Source organism: Muscardinus avellanarius (assembly GCF_963383645.1).
Source record: "Muscardinus avellanarius genome assembly, chromosome: 11".
Taxonomy (NCBI): domain Eukaryota; kingdom Metazoa; phylum Chordata; class Mammalia; order Rodentia; family Gliridae; genus Muscardinus; species Muscardinus avellanarius.
The window spans coordinates 18,055,306-18,077,477 of NC_137797.1; the positions used below are offsets into that span (position 1 = coordinate 18,055,306).

At 51.1% G+C, this 22,172-nt stretch overlaps 1 protein-coding gene across 1 annotated transcript in view; it reads left to right on the forward strand.

Moving 5' to 3' along the window:
* APPL2 (adaptor protein, phosphotyrosine interacting with PH domain and leucine zipper 2) overlaps nucleotides 1-22,172 on the forward strand; it is a gene marked incomplete at both ends in the record, with an annotated part of 48,636 nt that overhangs the window by 14,512 nt on the left and 11,952 nt on the right. The window contains 9 exons of the mRNA XM_080705622.1: nucleotides 3,845-3,904; nucleotides 4,484-4,555; nucleotides 8,012-8,099; nucleotides 10,729-10,770; nucleotides 11,053-11,111; nucleotides 12,054-12,200; nucleotides 15,015-15,097; nucleotides 18,754-18,912; nucleotides 20,682-20,870. Coding sequence (XP_080561748.1) covers nucleotides 3,845-3,904; nucleotides 4,484-4,555; nucleotides 8,012-8,099; nucleotides 10,729-10,770; nucleotides 11,053-11,111; nucleotides 12,054-12,200; nucleotides 15,015-15,097; nucleotides 18,754-18,912; nucleotides 20,682-20,870 — 899 coding nt within the window. The remainder of the gene's footprint in view (nucleotides 1-3,844; nucleotides 3,905-4,483; nucleotides 4,556-8,011; nucleotides 8,100-10,728; nucleotides 10,771-11,052; nucleotides 11,112-12,053; nucleotides 12,201-15,014; nucleotides 15,098-18,753; nucleotides 18,913-20,681; nucleotides 20,871-22,172) is intronic.

The window sequence follows — 22,172 nt, forward strand, 5'->3', positions numbered from 1 at the left end:
TCCCGAGGGTCTCCTGCCAGGTCTTCATCATCTGTTCTCCTCCTTCAGTGCTTTTCTCCCTCTTCAGCAGCACAGTGTTTTTCTCCCACAAATATCTGATATGGTCATCTTGCTGCCTGAATTGTCAGTGCCTCCCCAAAGCCTCCAAGACAAAGCCCTCAGCAGGCCTCCCACAAGTGCAGCGTCTGGCCTCCGCTTTCTGCTCCCTGTGCACATCCTGCCTCGATGGCTCCTGACCCTGCAGCCCAAGTGCCCAGCTTGGCCTGCAGCCCCTTGGCCGTGGGCCACATGCCCAGCTACATATTTGTTTTGGATCTGAGCAGATGTCTGTATCGTGACTTTGACTCCCAGCCTCTCCATTCATAGGCACCACGGAGGTTGCTGCCCACAGGGGCCTCTAGGTGGTTTCAGGTGACTGCCGCAGTTAGTAAGCTCCCTGTCCACAGCAAGGTAAACACTGGCTTGCCAGAAGCTCAGATTTCCTGTCGGGCTTGCTAACCACTCGTCCTTCTGCCTTGGCAACAGCCGTGGGAGGCTCTTTAACACAGGAGGGTCTGTCCACAAACCTGCACCAGCTCTTCTGGTTTTTGTGGTATTGGGGATGGAACCCAGGGCTGTGTGTGTGCCGAGCAGGTGCGGAGCTACCGAGCCACACCCTAGCCCTGGCTTGTTTTTTCCAGTGTCTTATGAAGCAGCAAGGAGTAGAGACTGTAGCCTGAGAGCCCTTCCAGGGCATTGAAGAGTGTGCAGGGCAGGGGTGCCCTGCAAAAGACAAAAACATGGGACTCCATTTAGAATGGGATTGGCCACCTCTTTTGCCGGACTATAGCTAGAAAAGTATGCAATTTGTGTTCATGCCTGTAGGCCCTCTGAGTCCTGCCCACCCGAGTGTTAACTAGCTACAGTTTTAGGCTTGACCAAATACCATAATGATAAGAACTTGGACTTTAGGTGTTGGGTCTGAAAGGCCTACATTGAATACCTTGCCGGTTATTAGTCATGTGATTTTTTTTTTTTAACCAAGCTGCAGATTTATCCTTAGTATCCTCATTCGTAAAATGGGAGTAAGAACAGTAACCCTGGGTGCACTGTCAGGAGCAAATGTGATGATGTGTGGGAAACCCTGACGGTGCTGTTGAGTCCTGAGAAGATCCTCGGTGTCAGCAGCTGTCCTGGTGACGCGTCGCTCCGCCCGAGCTCCAGTTTTGCAAGCATTGTTGTGGGGATGCGTGCTGGGAGGGGCCGTCCTCCCAGGGTGTGGGCTCCTCAGATGATGTGGGCAAAGCATCTCATAAAGCCTCCGTGTGCTGGAGACTAAGTCTGAGTCAGATTAAAGTGGGCCCATCCAGAGGCTTCACGGGATGTGCCTTGTCCTGGGCAGGTGACAGCCACTTGAAGTGTGGCTGATCCCCCAAAGATCACACCTGTGAAAACACAGCATTTTCATAAGGTGTTTCTAGCACAGACTTGGCTGAGTCCAGTTGTACAAAGTCATTGTGGAAAGCAGCGACTGCGTGCTGCGTGCGATGCCCTTCTCCCCCCCCCCCACACACACACAGCGGGGTATCCGTGGCACCTGAGTTCTCAGCCCGGGACCCTTTGCAGAAGAAGCTTGCAGACCCCGTGTAAGCACAGGCCTTCTCACCTGTAATAGGATAGACCCAGACTCACACCCTCGTCCTGCCACTGACGTGCTGTGTGACTTTAGCAAGAGGCTTAGCCTCCCTTGCCTCAGTGTCTTCATCTGTAAAGTTAAGTTAATAATTAGAGCCTGCTCGGCAGGGTTATCATTCAATGAGGAGAGGCATGGAATGTGTTGAATGTAGTGTCATGAGTTACGTGCTCCGTAAATGTTAACTATTATAATGATTCTGTGGGTGTGCAAATCTTATTCCACAAGGTACTGTCCTCAGGCAGATGCCAGGGTATCTCAAAAAAACAAACAAACAAACAAAAAAAAACTCTCTTAAGCCCAGCGCTGCTCACCCAGAGGGGAGGAGGGACTTTCCATACGGCAGAGCAGCAGCACAGCGTGTGGGTGAGGGCTCCATCCTGTGCACTTCCATGGTTAAAACTGCTGAAGACCCTATTTAAAAATAAAAAATAAGTCTGGGCGTGGTGGCGCACGCTTGTAATCCCCGCGCTTGGGAGGCAGAGACAGGAGGATCATGCAGGTTCGAAGCCAGCCGCGCGCGCTGGCTTAGGAGACCCTGTTTCCAAAATGAAAAATGTAAAAATAGGTCTGGGAGTGTAGCCCGGAGGTAGAAGGGCTTCCAGGAACCCCAGTGCCACCAAAATAAATAAATAAATAAATAATAAAAATAAATAAAAAATAAGGCTGGGGATGTCGCTCAGAGGTAGAATGCCCCCGGGGCTCCATCCTCAGTACTGAAAAAAAAAAAAAAACTGCTGAAGGTGCTCAACAGCGCCCCCTCTGGCCTTTGCAGTTCACTGCCCCATTCCTGGAGCTTCATTTGTAGTTAGGAAGTAATTCCCCTTCACCTTGATTCTAGAATTTTTAGCCTTCCTCATCATTCATTCATGGAGCATTTGTTCAGCTCCTGCTGTGCTGGGAACCGTCCTGCGGTCCCAGACTCCCTCCCCGGGCAGTCTTCATGGCCACATGGCTGATGCTGTGGTGTTTTGAAAGGACAGTGCACCGGCAGGGTGCCAAAGCTGGGGACTCTGATTTCACTTTCTCCTGCAGAATAAGGGAGAGAACCACATTTCCTGGTTGTGCATACCCAACACTTAGGGCAGGTGGGGAAGGCAGAGAAGAGTTTGGCCACTTGTCTGCAGAGAAGTTACCCTCAGAAGTGAGGTCTTTCCCTGATGGGCCTATAAAAAGTAATGCGAGCTCCTGCAGTGCTCAGGACTTGCCTTAAAGGAACAGCAACCCTAGAGAAGAGAGTAGGTAAAGGCCCAGGGCCAGGAGGCCAGCCAGTGCCCTCGCCTTACCTGCTCAGCCCTCGCCTTAGCTCCGGCGTATCTTGGGAAAGCCCTGAGTCTGGAGAGCAGCATAGTGGAGGCTGGCTGCGTTGGCGGCTGGCTGTGTTGGTGGTGGAACTGTTGTATGGCCAGAGATAGAGGAGTCAGTGGAGGAGAGGCACGTGGGTGGTGCAGGTGGCACAGACAGGCCTCCAGGGCACCGCGGCTGGGAGACAGCAGAGCCCTCCGCGGGCTTCCTGGGAGCTGGTTTGGCTGTGCTTCTGGCCACCCATCCTGGATGACCTGGTACTCGAGGTCAGTAGCTGCTTCACTCCGTTGCAGCTGCAGGGGCCACATCTGGGCCTGCGCTGCCAGCTGTGCCTCTCTGCACCCACACCTGCCGCGTGGCTCTTGGCTAGGCCGTGCTGCTCCCTGTGCGGTCCCTCCTGGAAAGCTCGCTCCATGACCCGCTCCAGGGCTTCCTGCAGGGCCTGCTCACAATATCTCTTCCTTAGAGGCCATCGAGGTCTTCCGGTCACTGCCTCCCAGCACATCCGGCCTTTTTCCTTTGCAGTTCCCATCACACACGTGACCGGGTTTTTAATGTCTGCTTCATCAATAAATCCATGAGGACAAGCGACTGCGTCTTTGCTGAATGTTTAGCACATTCCAAAATTGCTCGCCACATTTGTTTATTGGCTGAAGAACCAGAAAGACTAATTTATAAAGGATTTAAATAAAAAGCAAGCATTAATCTTTTGATTTTTCATGGTCTTGTTTTCCAAATAATTCCCAAACAAAATATTTTATCATTTACCAGGCACGCACGCACACTGCCTTTACAAGATGCTCTGAGATGGCCTTTTTCAGTGACTCTTTGCATTGGACAAATGTTGCTTTTCTCTTCTCCTTACAGAACGAAATGTGCCTGGCCACCCAACAGCTTTCTAAGCAACTGCTGGCATATGAAAAACAGGTAACTTGATAGTTAATGGGGTGTGCAGGGCTCTCCTCTGGTCTCTCTAAAGCAGCTGTTTTAAAAAGAATTTTCCAAAGGCAGTCTTTAGAAACTTGCCCGCCCTTCCCTCCTTTCGTTTTTCCTTCCTTCCTTCCTTTCTCTCTCCATCAGTGCTTTTTTTAAATATTGCTTTGTTCTTTCTTTTCTTTCCCACTGATAATTTTTAACTGGTGACCATCCCAGATGGCCATGAAGTATTCTAATGAGCCCATAGAGATAGTCCAGCTGCCTTGAGGGGTCACAGTGTCCGGGGGACTCCAAGGGAACCAACACTAACAGTTTCAGGATCTAAACACTCACTAGAGCGGTTATGTTCAGACAGAGGGTGGTGACCAGGGGAGCAGTGGCCAGGAGGGGCGCTGGGTGTGCACCGGGGCAGGACAGAGCGGAGGCTCTGGTTTTCTCCACTGGACTCTGTGAAGGACCTGCCCTCAGAGAAGAAGGAAGTGGCTGCAGAGGGTAGTGCTCTGAGGAGACGCACCAGTGCTGAGTCTCCACCTTCAGTTAACACCTGGCTATTTTATTCTTCTGTCTTAGAATTTTGCTCTTGGAAAAGGTGATGAAGAAGTAATTTCCACGCTCCACTATTTTTCCAAAGTGGTGGATGAGGTAAGATAGCAATGTGGGAGATTTTTTTATTCATTTTTAATTTTCTTTCATCTTCATTTTGGCCCAGCTCCATTTTTAACTATCTACTTAAATATCTGAGAAGACACTTCAACGTGTTGATCATCCAAGGTTCACTTCATCAGAGGCTGTACACTCTTATATTTGCTTGTAGTTTGAGGGGGGGAAGCTTTGACATACATAAACAAAAGAAAGATTTCAGTTTCCTAAAGAGGGCGTATCAGTTTCTCACGACCACAGCTAGATGGCTTTAAGCATAAAGATGTGCTCTTCAGAGTTCTGGAAGCCAGAGGCGAGGTGAGGGCATCTGCAGAGCCCCTGCCTGTGCACTGTGGCGCACGTGCTCCTGGCCTGTGGCAACGTCGCTCCAGGCTCTGACTCGGACTTCACGCCACTCGCCACGTTTCTCCTCTTGTGTTTGTGTCTCCTAAGGGTGCTTGAGGTTAGGTTTCCAGCCCACATGGAAAATTCAGGGTGATCGCACTTCAGGATCCTTCATTATTCTGGAAAGACACTGTTTCCAAATATTTATGCACCCTGGGGAGGGAGTCACAATTCAGCGCACTACAGAGGATTTCCTCTGACCCTTTCTCAGGGTGCGATCATTTGCTCAAATGGCTCACAACCCGGGGAAACATGTTTACCAGTTACATAAAAAAGGAATCAGATGAACAGGGAGATGGAGTGGTACATAAGCAAGCACCACCACTCCAGCACCTCCATGTAGTCAGCAACCTGAAGGCTCTTTGAACCTTGTGGTTGAGAGATTTTTGTGGCAGCTGCATCATGTAGGCATGATGGATTGTTAGCTCACTCTCTGTCACCTCTCCCCTTCCTGGAAACTGTGGGTGGGCTGAAGTTCCAAACTTTTTATGTGGCTCGATCTTTCTGGTGACCAGCACCATCCCGGAGCCCACCAAGAATTACCTTGGTCGGTAGAACAAAAGACAGTCCTATCACCCAGGAAATTCTAAGTATTATGGTGCCAGGAACTGGAGCCAAAGACCAAATGTTAGAATAAGATGCTCCCAGCGCCCCTGCCCCAAGGAAATGATAAGTTCTATGCCTGGAATTGGGGGCAGGAACCAAGAGATGTTTTCCATTATGTCACAGTATCACACCCACTATTGTGGCTCTTCAAAGTGTGTGTTAAAATGGGTGCAGGGTAAGTAGAGAATGCAGTTATATGCAGTTATAGAGGAGCACAAAGTGATTTTGGAAAGGTGGGGAGGAGGAGTCTCAATCGCAGTGAATAAATAACCTGGAGAGAAGAGCAGATGCACCTGCTGAAGGCGTGTGCGTTCTGAGTGGAAGAGTTGCTAGGCGATGTGGCCGGTTGCCCGAACCCTGGAACTAAGACTTCCAGTGGAAATATTTACTCACAGCCATGTTTTTCTGGGCAGCACTGGCGGGTCTCTTGGTGGGGAGTGAAACATTCCCAAAGGATGGGAGTGTGATTTTCTAGGTAGTAGTGAGGCATCTTGGAAGGCTGGCCCTGTAAGGAGCGTCACACAAGCCGCTTGGTCTCAAGAGACCCAAGGAAGCAGTGTGGTTAGCCGGCGGGGCCTACATCTGGGAAGAAGAGAGTAGCTTTTGAGGTTGTTTTCTCTGCCTGGGCCCCAACAGGTTGAAAAATCTTCAAAGTAAGTAATTTGACTCTGAATTTAAAGAATAACCCAACCCAAAGGAGAGGTTTGTGTGGCTTCTCTTAATAGGGCGTTTTAGTACAAGATCTTTCGTATAAGACTTCCTTGTGCGGAGGTTTCCCTGAAGGCAAGGCTTCTTTCTGGACGCTCCCTCGGAGTCCCTGAGACAGGCTCATTGTTGATGAACGCCAGGGTGTGTGTTGGGTGCTCTCGGGGGATTCTCTCGCGTCCCACCTACCCTCACAGTAGCCGCACAGGGACCACGTGCTGCTTGTTTCTGTGTGGGGAGAGGTTAGAAGTTATGATTCATCCATCTCAGAGCCCTGCAGTGCAAGGTTGATGATCCAAACCTCTAGATCCTTCGGAAGAAATCGGGAAGGAAACAACCAGCTAGGGAATTTGCCGTTCCTGAAGGGATCACCACTGGCAAGCCAGGTCACGTCCTGCGCTTTGGCTTCTTTGCTGTTAGTGCCAGCGGCGGGACAGCCTCTTTCATGTCCATCAGAGCGCTGAGCGCAGAGCCCTGCACGTGGCAGGTGTACTTGTCCATGACCATTCGGTTAACTGTTAGTGAAAATGGTGAGTTTCTCCCTGAAATTCCCTGAAGAGCCCCACTGAACACCTTCCGTCCTGGGGGTACTTAATGGCCATCTGTACACCTTCCCGCAGGGGAGCTGCTGAATGGAGAGATTAGGAGAGCACTAGCAGCTTGACCTTCGGCAGCTGCCATCCCAAAGGCTAGACCATAGGGATGTGTGCGGGGTGATGCGGGTGTGTGGCTGCGTCTCTGCAGGAGGAAGCCTTCTCACATGCTCACTCCAGGAGTGATCGGGTTCTGGCTTTCCAAACGCCCTCCAGGATGCCCGGGAATATGTGCCCCTGCAGGCATCCCAGCCACGGTGGTCCTTTCTCGTGCCTACACTACCAAACCCATGGCGCCTCGGCAGCCCTGTGAGCAAGGGACAGACCCCGGGCCTCAGGGCACAGGGGACGGGCACACGCTTAGATCCCAGCCGCTGTGGTTACCGGTTGTGCCGCTTCTGTGCTCTGGATCTGGAGAGTCACTCGCCTGTCTGTAAAATGGCTACAATAAGTTCCTAACTCACAGAGTGGGTGAGAACTAAACACAAAATATTCCCAGAATGGCAGCACTGTGTTGACCATTTTATTTCTTCTAGGCCCCTAAGATAGGATGCAGGAAGCCGTTGAGGAGGCAGAGAAAACTTCAAGAGCTATTGAAGTGACCCCGAGAGGGCGTCATAGTCGAATAGGCGTCTTGTTCTTGGAAAGCCCGCTTCTGGAGGGGAGAGGCCCGCAGCCCGGCCTCCGCTTCCGTAGGGCGTGTGCTCTCTCCAGATTGATGCCAGGCCTACTGCTGGCTGTGGTTTTAGGGCTAGTGGGTTCCCAGCAAGCCCGGTGTGACTTCAGCCAGTGAGAGCCGGCGGTGGCCTGGTGAGGTGGCCGCGTGGACTTGCCAGCAAGCGCAGCACTGCCTTCTCCAGCGGGCGTGGCCGCAGCGAGCACACTGAGCCCAAGTTTGCACAGTGAACCAGGACTAACTGTGGCTCGGAGACGCCTTGAGCAAGCTCCACCGATGCCCCACCCGCCTGCTGTTTGTTCTTAGTACCTCTAGGCCTCCATTCCGTGCTGCCCTCCCAGGCTCTTTATTTGCTAAGGAGGTCTCCCCGAGCTGTTCACCACATAGAAGTGTTCAGTGGGACCCCTTGGTAAAGTGGGACCATGCCAGTAATGATGTAGATGATTTTCTTCAAGAGAGTTCTTTATCTTTCAGCTTAATGTTCTCCATACAGAGCTGGCTAAGCAGTTGGCAGACACAATGGTTCTACCTGTCATACAGTTTCGAGAAAAAGATCTCACAGGTAATGTCTCTGAGTTCAGTGCGGTTACTTTCAAATTGAATTCAGTGAACAGTAATGATTGCACGGATCGTATCAAGTGCATGGAACATTGAGAAATGCCTTGCTTTTTGCGTGGCTCCATTTAGGAAACTTTCACTGACTCCCCACCGTGCTCCTGGGGCAGCTGAAGGAGGTCACAGGCAGATAAGACAAGCGAGGAAACTCACCACCGCAATTTCGTGTGATGAGGCCCAGGGCAGAGGTGTACAGAAATGGAAGGAGCAGAGAAAGGCGGGGCTGCCTTTCAGGACTGGGGTCCTTGGGTGGGATTCCTGGAGAAGATGATCTCGGAGCTGGGTTGCCAGTGATATAAGTACTTACTAAGTACACAGTGATGCTGAGGCATGTAACAAGTTGGGGCCTTGAGTAAGAGCATGGCGTTGCTAGAAAACCTCAGTGCCTTGGCATGTCGGGAGGCCAGGAGCGGGGAGGGCAGGGTGGGGACTCCCGCTTTCTCTGTGCAGGGCTCCAGATCTGGGGGGATCTGAGTGGCTCAGAGAGCCTAGGGGCCTTTTGGGCTAATTTTGGTTCTTCAACTAAAATAAAACTTCAGAGTAATTTCATATCTCTTAGATATTGAAGTAGTTCAAAAATAAATATAAAAAAGAATAATCTTGAAAAAGTTATTTGATGTTAGAAAGGGGAATCCAAATTTTCTTATCCTATTCTTATTTTTTTTTTAAAGGGGGTCTTTTTGGACTAGGGATCGAACCCAGGGCGGTGCACTTGCTTATCCTATTCTTATTTTATTGAAAATATTACTTAGTAAAGAATTATATTTGAATAATATTCATATAAAAAGTTCCGACCAAAATAAAAAACCCAACCAAGTACTAGAAGATCTGTTTTCATATAGGCGTGGTTATGTATGTTTGTAATCCCAGTACTTGGGAGGCTGAAACAGGGGTTCACAGTTCAACGCTAGCCTCAGCAAGTTAGTGAGGCTCTCAGCAACTTGGTGAGACCCTGTTTTCAAATAAAAAATAAAAATCTATTGACAGTGTAGCTCAGAAGTAGAATGTCCCTGGGTCAATCCCTAGACTACAAAAATAAACAAACAAAATCATATAATCTTAATTTTTTTTTTTCTAGGCAGAAAAGGTACACTAATTTTAGCCTGGGGACCATGGAAGAGCCGGTATAAACTCTACCCAAGGCATTTGACAGTCCTTAAAACCTAATAAGTAAAAATAATAATACGTCAGTTAGCTTATATAAAGAGTCATGTTCATTGGAGGAATTTCATTGCTTTTTTACATTTTTGCATCGGTGCGTTGTGGTCTTACACCTTAATGGGGTTCAGGGTGGTAGAAGCCTCCATGCACACTGTTGCTCATCTGTATGCACGTAAAGCCCAAACCTGCTTAATGCATCATAGACGGGTTTTCCCATCCTAACTGAAGGCCCCATTGGGTGCTTTTTAAAAAATATTTTCTCTAAAATTTTTAGTCATTTGGAATGTGTGGGAAATCACTTAGAAAGCAAACTCCAAGGCTGTCAGAAAGCAAATCATTAAAAGAACAGAACTGCTCAGTAGAAGTAAAAAAAAAAAAAAAAAAAAAAAAAAAAATCTGAAAAAAGCTAAATCTGTTGAAAAAAGCTAAATTGTCCTTTTCTGGTGACCCGAAAACATACAATTTGAAGTGTTTGGCCCAGTGCATACTGGCTTCAGCAGCAGAACCAGATTGGAATCTGCGTCCATCTGCTGAGCAGGGAGCTTTAGCCTGCATTGCATTGTCTCTCCCCACTTCTCCCCCAACTACATAATCTGAATGACGAGAACACAAGAGATACTAGGGACGCTAGTTACAACTGATAGGTGAAAGCATGAGAAAACCCTGCTCCAACAGGAAGCAGACAGTGGGAAAGAAAGAGAACAGCAAGGGGGGCAGGCGGCAGCAGCCTCGCTTCCCGAAGAGTAAGGGCTGCGTGCGGACGTGCGGACGAGCTGGAGGAAGCCGAAGGATAGCGTAGGGGATGGGAAGTGCTTTGCCAGGTTTGACAAAGTAGGCATGAAGCGCGCTAGAATCTAGGAAGTGCCGCTTTCGTTTACGTGTCTGTCCCTGCGTTTTTAAGATTTAAACCATGACCATCCATTGCTCTCGGTGACCTCTGCTCTGGTCTTGGGTCCGTGGGGTAACGGTCATGGTTGGCTTGTAGTAAGAAGATACACCAGGCTGTGCCACAGCCTCTCACTAGCCTAGTGAGCCGGGTGTGCGCCTTTGCCCAGTGGCGACGTTACTGAAATGTTAAAATGGCAACAACAGGGACTTCTGGGTCCCGGGTGTGTCCTGACTGTGTTCTGAGGAAAGGTGCATTAGGACACTTTCCTTTGAGGCTGAAGAACCAGAACTTACATTTATCCTCTGGGTTTACACAACAAGCACCTGGCCGCCACTGCCGCCTGCCCACGCCCCAGCAGGCAGGTATGTCCTCAGTGAGGACAGAGATCCAGGCCCCGGCCCTGAGAGCGGAGGCCCAAGGGGAGGCAAGGGTGCGGGCTGAGCATCGCACATCTTCCCAGGGAGAAGAGCAGAGCCCCCCCCGGGGGGGGTCTTTACTCTGTGCTGTTTTCTCTTCTCTCCTTTAGAAGTCAGCACTTTGAAGGATCTGTTCGGACTCGCCAGTAGCGGTAAGCCCCTTCCTTTCTTGTGTAATGAGCACGTGTATATATGTGTATGAGTGTGAGTATGTGTGTGTGTGTATGTGTATGTGTATGTGTGTATATATACGCTGAATTATGATCTCCTTTCCACCTTCCTGTGTGTGTGTGTGTGTGTGTGTGTGTGTGTACACTGAATTATGATCTCCTTTCCACCTTCCTGTGTGTGTGTGTGTGTGTGTGTGTGTGTGTACACTGAATTATGTTCTCCTTTCCACCTTCCTGGATGCTCAAATGTCTTTTTCTTTCTAGAGCATGACATCTCAATGGCAAAGTATAGCAAGCTGCCCAAAAAAAAGGAGAATGAAAAGGTGAGCTGCCTCACGGGTGGGTCTCACTTTGTTTACTTACGCTCCTTTCATGTCTTCCTCTTGTGGCACTGGGGAAGCTAATGAATTTATTTCTTTTTCCTATAGATTCCTAAGGCTTTTGTTGTGTTTGTGGTACTGGGGGTGGAACCCAGAGGCTTTCTACCTCCGGGCTATACTCCCAGACCTTTTTTATATTTTATTTGGAAACAGGGTCTCACTAAGTTGCTGAAAGCCTCACTGAGTAGCTGAGGCTGGCTTCGAACCTGTGCGATCCTCCTGTCTCAGCCTCCCAAGCGCGGGGATTACAAGTGTGCGCCACCACGCCCAGCTAGATTCCTAAGACTTTTAAAACTACTTATCTCAGATCTCTTAAGTAGACCTCCTTTTCCCCATGCTAGCTTTAGCGGGTTTAGCAAGCTCCAGCTCAGAACCGCCGTGGACGTGCAATCACACAGTTGTCTTGACTTTGCTCGGGCCCTCGTCAGGTAGTCTAACTCGCGTCCTTTGGGTGACTCGAGCTCCTTGCCCAGGTGCCGCCTCTGATTCTCCAGCAGTCAGGATGTTTTGCTGTGATGGATAATATTAGATATTTTCATACAGCCTTTTGCTTCTGTTAGATGATTTCCCTGGAATAGTCTCAGTGACTGACCTGGTGCCTGTGGCTTTCCGTGGCTGCTGATACTGTTCTAGAGGGTCGTGGCGCAGTGCCTCCGCCAGGAGGAAGTCTGCCCTGCCTCTGTGCAGCCTCGCGGTCCCGCTGCTGCTGCCTTGCTCTTTTTATTGGGCTATTACGTGAAGTCGAGGTGGAGTCGCACCTGTCTGCTCTTGTATTTGTCACACAGGTGGTTAATAAGAACGATGCGCATGATTTGAAGTTGCGTGCTCTTACAGAATTGTCCCAACTAGCACACAGCTTGACGCGCTCCCTCTTCTTTTCGTCAGGTGAAGGCTGAGGTGGGGAAGGAGGTGGCTGCTGCACGGCGGAAACAACACCTGTCGTCCCTTCAGTACTACTGTGCCCTCAACGCGCTGCAGTACCGCAAGCGGATGGCCATGATGGAGCCCATGATAGGCTTCGCCCATGGACAGGTAGGGGAGCCCCTTCCTTGTGGGAGAAAGCCTGAGATAGCATCTAGGAAAAGCTAAAATACCGCCAGAGAACAAAACAGATGGCACAGCCTCCCTGGACACTTCCTGGGACCCAGCACTTGGGAGCACTTCCTGGTAGGCTGAACTATCGTAAGCTGGACACGTGAGGCCATATGTTCAGGAAATGCGGGACGGATCCCAAGCTTCTCGTGGGGAGGGGCCTGCATGGCTCTTGGTCTCTGATTGGATTGAAAGCCCAGCCTGGTCCAGTTTTCCTAGAAGCAGCTGCTGCTCTGGTCTGGAGAGCCGGCTTATCACCCAGGGGTGTGGAAGGTCCCCATAAAGCCTTAAGGAGGGTTTTCTGCCAGCTGATTCAACTCTCTTTCCTGGTCAAGGACCAAACCATTTCTCCCAGCCTGGGCTTTTTAAGTTAGTGTCACTGGTCACGAGAGGAGTCTGTGGGTACGGCGTCACCTGGGCCTCGGAGAGCAGACCGAGTGTACCGTCCTTGCTGGGCCGCAGTGTTGAGTGCTGATGGTACATTGTATTGTTCGTGTGAACGGTACCAGATTTCAGGATATAAGGCCCATCAGTCCCTTCCTGTAGACCTTCTCTGGATGAGCCTCTTGTCCCGCAATGCTGAGTCTTGATGAGTCAGGCGTGTCTCTCCCTTGTCGGTCCTGGGAAGTCCAGTTTAGGGCGCGCCCACCTTCATTAGCTGATGGCGTGGCCACCGCACTCCTGCTGTTCACCGGCACCTATTTGGTGGAGACCGAATCGGGCTTCTATCGGCACCACCCACTCGTATGGAGGTGTCTAGGCGCCACGTCAGCCTGCTCTTCTCCTCGTTAAACAGGTTTGCAATCAAATCACAATCCAGTCCTGATGCCTGCAAAGTAAGGATTGTAATCTGTGTTCAGGCTCTTGAGCACATAAAAATGTACTAGCATCCACAGGGTAAGTGCTAGGTAGTGTGGCAGTGAAGCCAGTATCTTCCATTCATCCGATTTTTTAGGGCTCATGTAAGCCCTTGTCCCAGGTCTTGTATGCGTCCTAACAGAAGAGCTAAGCCATACTCAGAGTAAAATTCCAGGCTGTTTTTGGAGGTCGGGCCAGGGAAGGAAAGCCTTTAGGAATGTAGAACGCTCACCAGATGAGTGATACTAAAGTGATGAGTGTCATCTTGATATTTGACATCTCAGAGACTCAGAATGGCACTTGCAGTATTGACCTCCGTGTAATGCAGAGATTGTGGCACACGCATCCCCTCGCATTGGGGTCATCCTGGTCGTCTGTTTCTACTCTGTGATGACCAAGCACCTTGGCGTAATGCTTTCCCGGGGTGTCTGGGGAGTAGAAGGAAGGCCATTAGAACCCTGCCGGTATCGCCTAGCAGCCTCCTCGGGGTGCGAGGTAGGTTTTCTTGCCCACCACCAGGGCAGAGCAAGCTTCTAGAGCAGACAGACAAGCTGGGTGACACATGAGAATGACCGCACTGAATTTCCGCTCTGTCTTCGGGACCTGGGCTTGCAGCTGTTCCCTCCAGCAGCAGACATGTACGATGGAGCAGTTCCACTTCCAAACTGGACCATCCACGGCCCCTCCCCCCTGGGCAGCGAAGGCGTCCATCACAGAGCCCCGGGGAGCAGGAGGGCCTCACCTGTGTGGAGCGGCCACAGTGCTGGGGCCTGCCGCCTCCTTCATGTACATAACCTTTCTCGTGTCAAGGTCAGAAAGTGTTTTTTTTTTTTTTTTTTTTTTTTGTAGTGCTGAGTATGGAACCCAGGGCATTCTTCCTCTGAGAGACACCCCAGCCCTGTTTTTTATTCTATCTTTTGAAACAGGGTCTCACTGAGTTGCAAAGGGCCTCACTACGTAGTAGCTGAGGCTGTTAGCAAACCGGGATCCTCCTGTCTCAGCCTCCCAAACACTGGGATTACAAGCGTGCACCACCACACCCAGTTTGGAAGAGACTTTTTTTTTTTCTTTGTGGGGTCTGGGGATGGAACCCAGGGGCATTTGACCTCCGAGCAACACCCCCTGCCCTATTTTTTATTCTTTATATTGAAACTGGGTCTCACTGAATCACAAAGGGCCTCACTAAGTAGCCGAGGCTGTCCACAAACCATGATCCTCCTGCCTCAGCCTCCCAAATGCTGGGATTGCAAGTGTGCACCACCACACCCAGGTTGCAAGAGGCTTTTAAAGGTCGTTAGCCAAGTTCTCCCTCAGTGTCATCTCTGCCAGGTTCTCCGTGCATCCATCCATCCATACATCTATCCATGCATACATCCAGCACGCATTCAGTTGCAAATGGCTCATGAGAGGTTTGGTCAGCCCGGTGGTGGCGTTCGAGGCGAGGTACATGCCTCATGCCGCGCTATACCAGCTGCTCGTCCGTTCTTGCTGGTGCTGGGCATCTGTCACATGTCACCTTTAGTGTTAAAGATAAGAAGGTAACTAAGACCTCAAAAAACTTACTATTTAGAATTCAAATAAGAAAAAATGCTGCTGGTAATTTCAGATATTATTAGTCATAATTATTGAAACACTTGGTATGTACTAGGCACCTACATTATTCCTGATACCGCTTTCAGCAAGATAGCTAGACTCCATTTTGCGTGTTTTACAGATGCACTTGGGACTTTGGGGGTCACCATCAGCCCGTGTGGTGGAGGCTCCGGAGAGATCCTATAAGAGCTGCCGTGACAGGCCCACCCGGGCCGGCTGCTCACCTCGGTCGACCTCACACCTGGGGGTTCAGCAGTCACCCTCCCTAGATGATTTTCAGCATATCACAATTCTATCTTTCAGATTAACTTTTTTAAGAAAGGAGCAGAGATGTTTTCCAAAAGCATGGACAGCTTTTTATCCTCTGTGGCAGACATGGTTCAAAGGTAATGCGCTCTCCGGCTTGGCTCTTGTGTACGCTTTGCCTCTGTGCTGCTGAATGGAGTCTGGGAGGAGGTGCACAGGGCTCCTGTCCACGCTGAGGGTCAGAGACCTGTCAGTGGACGGTGGCTCTCTAGAGACACCCCCTCGCTTAGCTGCTGATCCTTATATTTGCAGCAGAGTTGGATAGTAGTGACTTCCTGCAGTTTCCAACTTGTGTAGAGCCCAGGGTACTTCCCCAGGGAGCCTCAGAGCCTGCTGTCAAGAGTCGCCTTTGTTAACATTCAGGCTTCAGGTCACAAGCCTGTGAGTCCAGTTGAGATCTGTTTTTTCCTCAAGCTAGGGGAATTAGCAGCTAGAAATGCTGCAGTTTTTCAGGAAACTCTGACCATCTTGCTAATTTGTAATGCACGAGTGAGGTGCTGAGCCTCTTTTAAATTATCTTAACAAACTGTAGCTAAGCCATGCAAACACTCATTTTAAAAGACTTATTATCACTGGCCTCACTGATGGACGGTGTGGCCACTCTGGCTCCTGCCTCCTCCCTCCCAGGCGGCCCACAGGCCCCTGCGTGGCAGGCTCGTGCACTTGAGCACAGATGTGTGGCTCCTTAAGTACGCATTGTGACTTCTGGAGTCTTAAGAGTAGGGGTGTGTGTGTGTGTGCAAAATAAATAGATAAAATAGTAAATATGGAATTTTATTTCATGTGCAAAAAATCAAAAGGTTGCTCATTTTCTTAAAAATTCTGCATTCCAGAATAGCTTGTGTAGCCAAGCAGTGGAATTTCTTGAGGCCGAAGTCTGCCTACACCGCCCCTGAAATAATGAATGAGTCCCAAGAAGAAGCAGGGCCCGGCCTTCAGACCCAAGGGTTGGGGAGGTGAAAGCGTGCACCCCTTTCTGCGAGTCCTTGAGCTGTTTTTGTTTTTGTTTTTGTTTATTCCAGATAACTGGCAGCATTGAGGGGGGCAGGTTACAGTTAGAGTTATGCTAGAAAGCAATTTGTGAAATGCGATTTCAGTTTCTTACCTTTTGGTTTGATAATTAGGCGGTGGGAATATTAGAAGGATGTGAAAGAAGAAAGCCTACCAAATTATCCCTTCCTAATAGCCCCTTTCTTCCCTACCTCCCAGTGTGGAGGGGGGAGTACCGGAATTAAACCCAGGGGCATTCCTGTGCTACACCCTCGCCCTTTTTGATTTTTTTGTTTTGGAACAGGGTCTCACTAGGTAGCTGAGAGCCTTTCTAAGTGGCCGAGGCTGTCCTCAAACCACTTCTCCTCCCAGCCTCCCAAGTACTGGGATTAGAGGCATGCGCACACAGTCTTCCTCATCCCACTTCAACTCTCAGAACCCTGTGGCTTTCTGTGATTCTGGAAGAACTCTTCCTATTTCCACATTTGTCATGTCCTAAGTCCCTGTAAGTGGATGACAGGCCCTTCGAGACGCCACGGAGCCCTCTTCCCGCAGATCCCCCAGCCTCTGTCTTCCCCCCGGCGGCATTCCAAGCCCTTCCTGGCAACCGCTGGCCTGTGAGCTGGGCGCTGCCTTCAGGGCGTGTGCCCTGCCTGCTGGCCTCCCGTGGGGCCTCCCTCTGCTGTCCGACAAGGTGTATGAGTTACGGGGCTGACGGGCAGCTGGTGGGTTTCTGAACTGACCCCTGAAGCGCTTGACTCTCCTGATAAACTAGCTAAAGCACTCAGCTTAAGAATTCTAATTTCCCTGTCACTTAAATTTTACATGGGTAAAGAGATGACCCAGCGGGTGGCTTTGCAACGCTGCTGTGCATTAGCAGCCGCCACCCGAGAGGCCTCCGTGCTGGTCCCCAGTGGTGGCGCCGAGGCCTGGCAGCCCGTCAGGGAGATGGTGCCCCTGGGTTCTCAGAACCCAGCTAAAATCCAGGCAGGGCAGCGTGTGTCCACTGACCCACAGCGCAGGGCTTAAGTTCCTAACCCCACAGTGATGTCTTTCTACCTTTTTTCTTGGATCCTTCTGGGGTTTTCATGCATGCATGTGTGGAAACATGCTTTCAAAATAATCTTTCAGGGGAACCAGTTAGAACCAATTACTTTCTGTTATGTTCTTTTGGGCCCTGGGGGTCTTGGATTAGCTCAGAAGTATTTTAGCCTGAGTCAGTATGTGGTGGGGGAGACAGGGAAAGAGATTTACTAAAAGTTTCCTGTGGCTGTATGCAAGATGTCATGTTCGCGCACATGAGTATATTTCTGAGAGATAGCCCTTGTGGTCCATCAGCCCCTGGGTGCGGTTGTACATACCTGTAATCCAGCTACTCGGGAGGCTGAAGCAGGAGAATCACAAATTTGAGGCCAGCCTGGGCAACGTAGTGGAACACTGTCTCAAAAGGGGGGCTGGGGATGTAGCTCAGTGGTGGGGCATTTGTGTATCATGCATGAGGGCCTGGGTTCAATCCCCAATACTGCCAAAAGGAAAACAGGAAAATGCTGAACCCAGGCGGCGTCTGCTCCTGGCTGCCCCTTCCACGTCCCATCCGGCTCCGCTTTCCCCGTTGTTCATCCTCTGAGCCCTGGCAGTGACGAGCAGGTTAGGAGGTTAAGGTCCTCCGGTCGCCCCTCTCAGGTCTGCCATGGTGGACTTCCTAGTCTTCTCATTCAAAGTTCAGAAAACCCCGAATTACCCTAGAGGGGCCGTTTGCATGAGCTGCATTCAACAAGGGCGGATGCAGTGTACACACACCGTACTTAACCACAGAAGAGAGAGACGCAGGCTTCCTGGGCCCTAGCTCCTGACTTGAGCGCTCCTCATTCTGGCCTCCCCTCTAACATGGTGGAGAGGTGGCGCGCCCCTCGAGCTGGTTTTCACAGGTGGGACCGTGTTGGGCAGGTGGTGTTCAGGACTGCCTGTCGCCACTGGGTAGGGAGCCTGGTGAGGCCTTGCTCTGTGGGCAGAGGGGCAGCTGCTGTTTGAGCCAGAGCTTCCAGGTCCACACGGAGCCAGGGCCACGGTGTCAGCCTGATGCCGGCCACTCGCCTTCTGCGGCAGCCTTGGCCAGCTCCCGTGTGGCCTTGGGCAGTCTGTGGCCGTCATAACCGGAGTGCTTCCCTTGGCTTTGCTCTCGCACCTTGGAGCCACCTCCTGGCCGTTTTCCTAGATCCCATAGCTGTCCCTACCACCCCTGCTCCAACCAAGAAGAGGGCAGGAGTGGCTACTGCCGTAACCCTGCCCCAGGCTGTGTACACGTGCAGCCCCATCAAGACTTGCCAGGGCTTCTCCTACGATCTGCTTCAACAGGCTGAGCACAGCCCCTCTTGCCAGCAGGGGAACTTCAGAGTCCAGGCATACTTGAGTGGTCTTGCTTGTGGATAGGGGTGGGGAGGGGATGTTTTCTGGTGCTGGGGCAGAACCCAGGGCCTCTTGCTTGCTAGGTAGACGCTCTACAACAGCCCTCCTTGTGTTCTAAAATGGCAGTCATATAAACACTGTTGGTAATACAAAACCGAGACCTGTGATCTCTAGCTTTGTGGACCTGGGTTAGACGGTAGAGCTGTGGCTGCGAGGGAAGCTGGCATCTCTGTTGCTAGGGGAGGAAGCCTCGCGGGGAGGTGCAGGCCCCGCCGCCTGCTTCTTAGAGGTGCTGAGCTGGGCCGTGACCAGTGGCTAAGCCGACACTTTCTGTCTTAAGCATTCAGGTGGAACTGGAAGCTGAAGCAGAGAAGATGCGGGTGTCCCAGCAGGAGCTGCTTGCTGTTGAGGAGTCCGTTTACACACCAGACTTTGACGTGGCTGCCCCACAGGTCAACAGGAACCTCATCCAGAAGGCCGGCTACCTTAACCTGAGAAAGTGAGAATGCCACTGACCGCCCCTTCCGAAACTCTTTCCCCAGACGTGGCTGTTGAACAACCCCTTGAGGCCCTCCAAGGCCTGCTGGTGGGGTGGGTGGCCGTGGGCAAGAGCTCCCACACAGCTCCCCGCCCACCTGGAGCACAGGACGCTCTGGCACCCGGGTCCCGAGCTGCTCTGAGACCTGGGACTGAACCCAGTGCCATGGACGCCAGGACACTGCAGTCGCCCTTGGCTCCGGCCATCGAGGCCATTTGTAAATAGGCTGCTCAAACTGCGGCCATCCTGGAGCATTCAGAGCTGTTACTCCCAGCTCCCTGCTGGTGGCAGGTGAGAGCTGCTCAGACCCACACGGAGGCGAGGGCCAGGCTGGCTTCCACTCATCCCCATTCATTCAGGTTAGATCATACACAGGACACTCGTGTCCTTAAATGTCAGTTCTGATGGAGCAGTGACCAGGTTTAAGTGTTTCCAGGAGCAGAGAGAGGGTGCTACGGGTGCGTGCAGAGTAGGCGTGGGTATTGACACCTGGCTGGGCTGAACCCATCAACTCCCTCACACAGTTGCTGCAGGGATTGAAGGAGGTCGTGCCTGGCAGGTAGGAAGCCCTCCAGTGTTGTGTGGCCATTTTTAGAAATTACAGGACAGAACACCAGTGTCCTGCACATAGTTGTTACTCAGTCAATACCAAATCAAGTGAACATATTCAAAATTCCTTTTTTTTCCTTTTTTTTTTTTTTTTTTTTTGCGGTACTGGGGATCTGGGGATAGAATCCAGGGGCATTCTACCTCTGAGCTACACCCCAGCCCTCTTTTTATCTTTTATTTTTTTGTGGCACTGGGGATGGTACCCAGGGGCATTCTACTTCCAAGCTACACCCCCAGACCTCTTCTTTAATTCTTTATTTTGAAACAGGGGCTCACTGAATTGTAAAAGGCCTCACTAAGTAGCTGAGGCTGGCCACGAACCGTGATCCTCCTGTCTCAGCCTCCCGAATGCTGGGTTTACAAGCGTGCACCACCACGCCCGGCTTCATTTTATTTTATTGTTTGGTACTGGGGATTGAACCTGGTCCTCATGCATGTGGCGCCAGTGCTCTGTGAGTGAGCTCTTCTCCAGCCCTTCAAGTGAGTGCTTTGTCTCCGCCCAGTGGGGATTTGTGAAGGGGAAATGCCACTGCCTTGGGCAGGGCCGTCAACCATGGAGGTCACAAGCCAAGTGACCCCTCAGTTCTGCAGGGATAAAAAAAAAGCTCCTCAAAGTCCTGCTGGTGTCTGCCAGGGAACTGAATTTTCCTATTGTAAGCAGCCACCAACGGCATAGCTTCTATCAGCAGAACCCAGATGGGGAGAGCCCTGGAGCCTGGGGGTGCAGTGGGCTGCGCAATCCTGACGACTCTAGCTAGGCTCGCAGCCGCTCCGCGCCAGGTCCCAGGGGAACAGCCCTCCCAGTTCCCAGTTTCTCGTGGTGATGGACTGGTTCTAGCTCCGGGTAGCAGGTTTGGAAGCCAAGGACGGCCACCTGGGCAGGCAGATTCTACCTGTGTACCTGGAGCTGGTGCGGGGATTAGTATTTCCCATGGTAGTGGAACCTCCTGCCTGCCAGGTTACCCAAGCTAAATTGTATCTGTTCTGTTTTTCCACTTGCATGGTCTTCAAAGCAGTTTTGCATTAATATAAAGGAAGATTATTTCTAAAATGCCACCGTACAGCTTGGAGTGCCGCTCATGCTTCCTAGTGCTAATGGCTTTTAAATACAATCCACACAGCAAAACAGGGCTGGTCACCACCAACTGGGAGAGACTCTACTTCTTCACACAAGGCGGGAACCTCCTGTGCCAGCCCCGGGGAGCTGTGGCTGGAGGCCTGATCCAGGACCTGGACAACTGCTCAGTGATGGCGGTGGACTGCGAAGACCGGAGATACTGCTTCCAGATCACCACTCCCAACGGGAAATCGTAGGCCTCACAGGGCTTACTGGGGAGGAGAACCAGGGTAGTGAGCGACTCCACCCTGCTGGAGGCTCCGGGCCCGTGCCAGGCTATGTTGACCTTCTGGGAGAATGGTTTTATGTTCTCTTTAAATAAGCAGATGTGGCCGGGCATGCTGGGCACGCTTGTAATCCAAGTACTTGGGAGGCCGAGACAGAAGGATTGCAGGTTCAAGGCCAACCTCAGCTACTTATTGAAACCCTCTGCAACTTAGGGAGAGCCTGTTTCCAAGTAAAGATTTAAAAAAGGGCTGGGGGTGTCGCTCAGAGGTAGAATGCCCCTCGGTTCCATCCCCAGTACCATAAATAAATAAATAAAATAATAAACAAACAAGCATACGTGATTCATGGGATCTGACCTGCCTTGTTTAAGAAGCTGCAGTGAGGCTGAGACTGGGACAGAAGCAGCCGCTCGTCAGCATAGATTCTGAGAGAGAAGGCTGTGGCTGCCCCTCGCCTGTTCCTAGACAGGCATTTACGTCCACACCTTGGTGGCTCAGGGCAAGGAGAGCAAGTCAGGACCCCCGGAGGAGCCCGTTTTCCAGCTAGGTGGGATGTGAACACCCAGCAGAGATCACTCTTTAAGCAGCAGCAGCAGCAGCCTTGTAGCCCTTCCTAGTAGAGCGCCTCGTGCTTAGGTTGGTGGTTTTCAAACTGTGCCCCAGGGAATTCAGACCCATGGAGGTGCCAAGGGGTTCCCGACTCCAGAGTGCTATGGGGGATGGTGTGGATGGTCTCTTCTCCCAGACTGGTAGAATATTTTTGGTTTTTGTACTGGGCATTGAACCCAAGGGTGCTCTACCACTGAGCTACATCTCTTGCCCTTTTTATTTTTTGCGATAGGGTCTTGCTAAGTTGCCGAGGCTGGCCTTGAACTTGGGATCTTCCTGCCTCAGCCTCCTGAGTAACTGGGATCACAACTGTGCACCTCCTTGCCCAGCTAGCAGGGCAGTTTTAGATATCGTCCGTCCTCCATTATTCAGGCATGGTCCTTTGGAGGACATGAGCTAGGAATGGAGATACCTGGATTTTAGTCATGGTCCCGAGCAGTTGTTTCTCTCTGGGCCTCCCATCTCTCCCCACCTAACAGAGGCCAGTCTCTTTAAAGAGTTCAGGTCTTCCCCAGGGCTGGGCAGCGTGGGCGCCACATTCCTTGGCCCTCTATATGCAGACTTCTCAGGCATTAGAAACTGCGCCAGCTCCTCCCATGGGCTGGTTGGGGCAGGAGTCTAGGCTGCCTTGGATCATGTAAGAGGAGGGTCAACAAAGA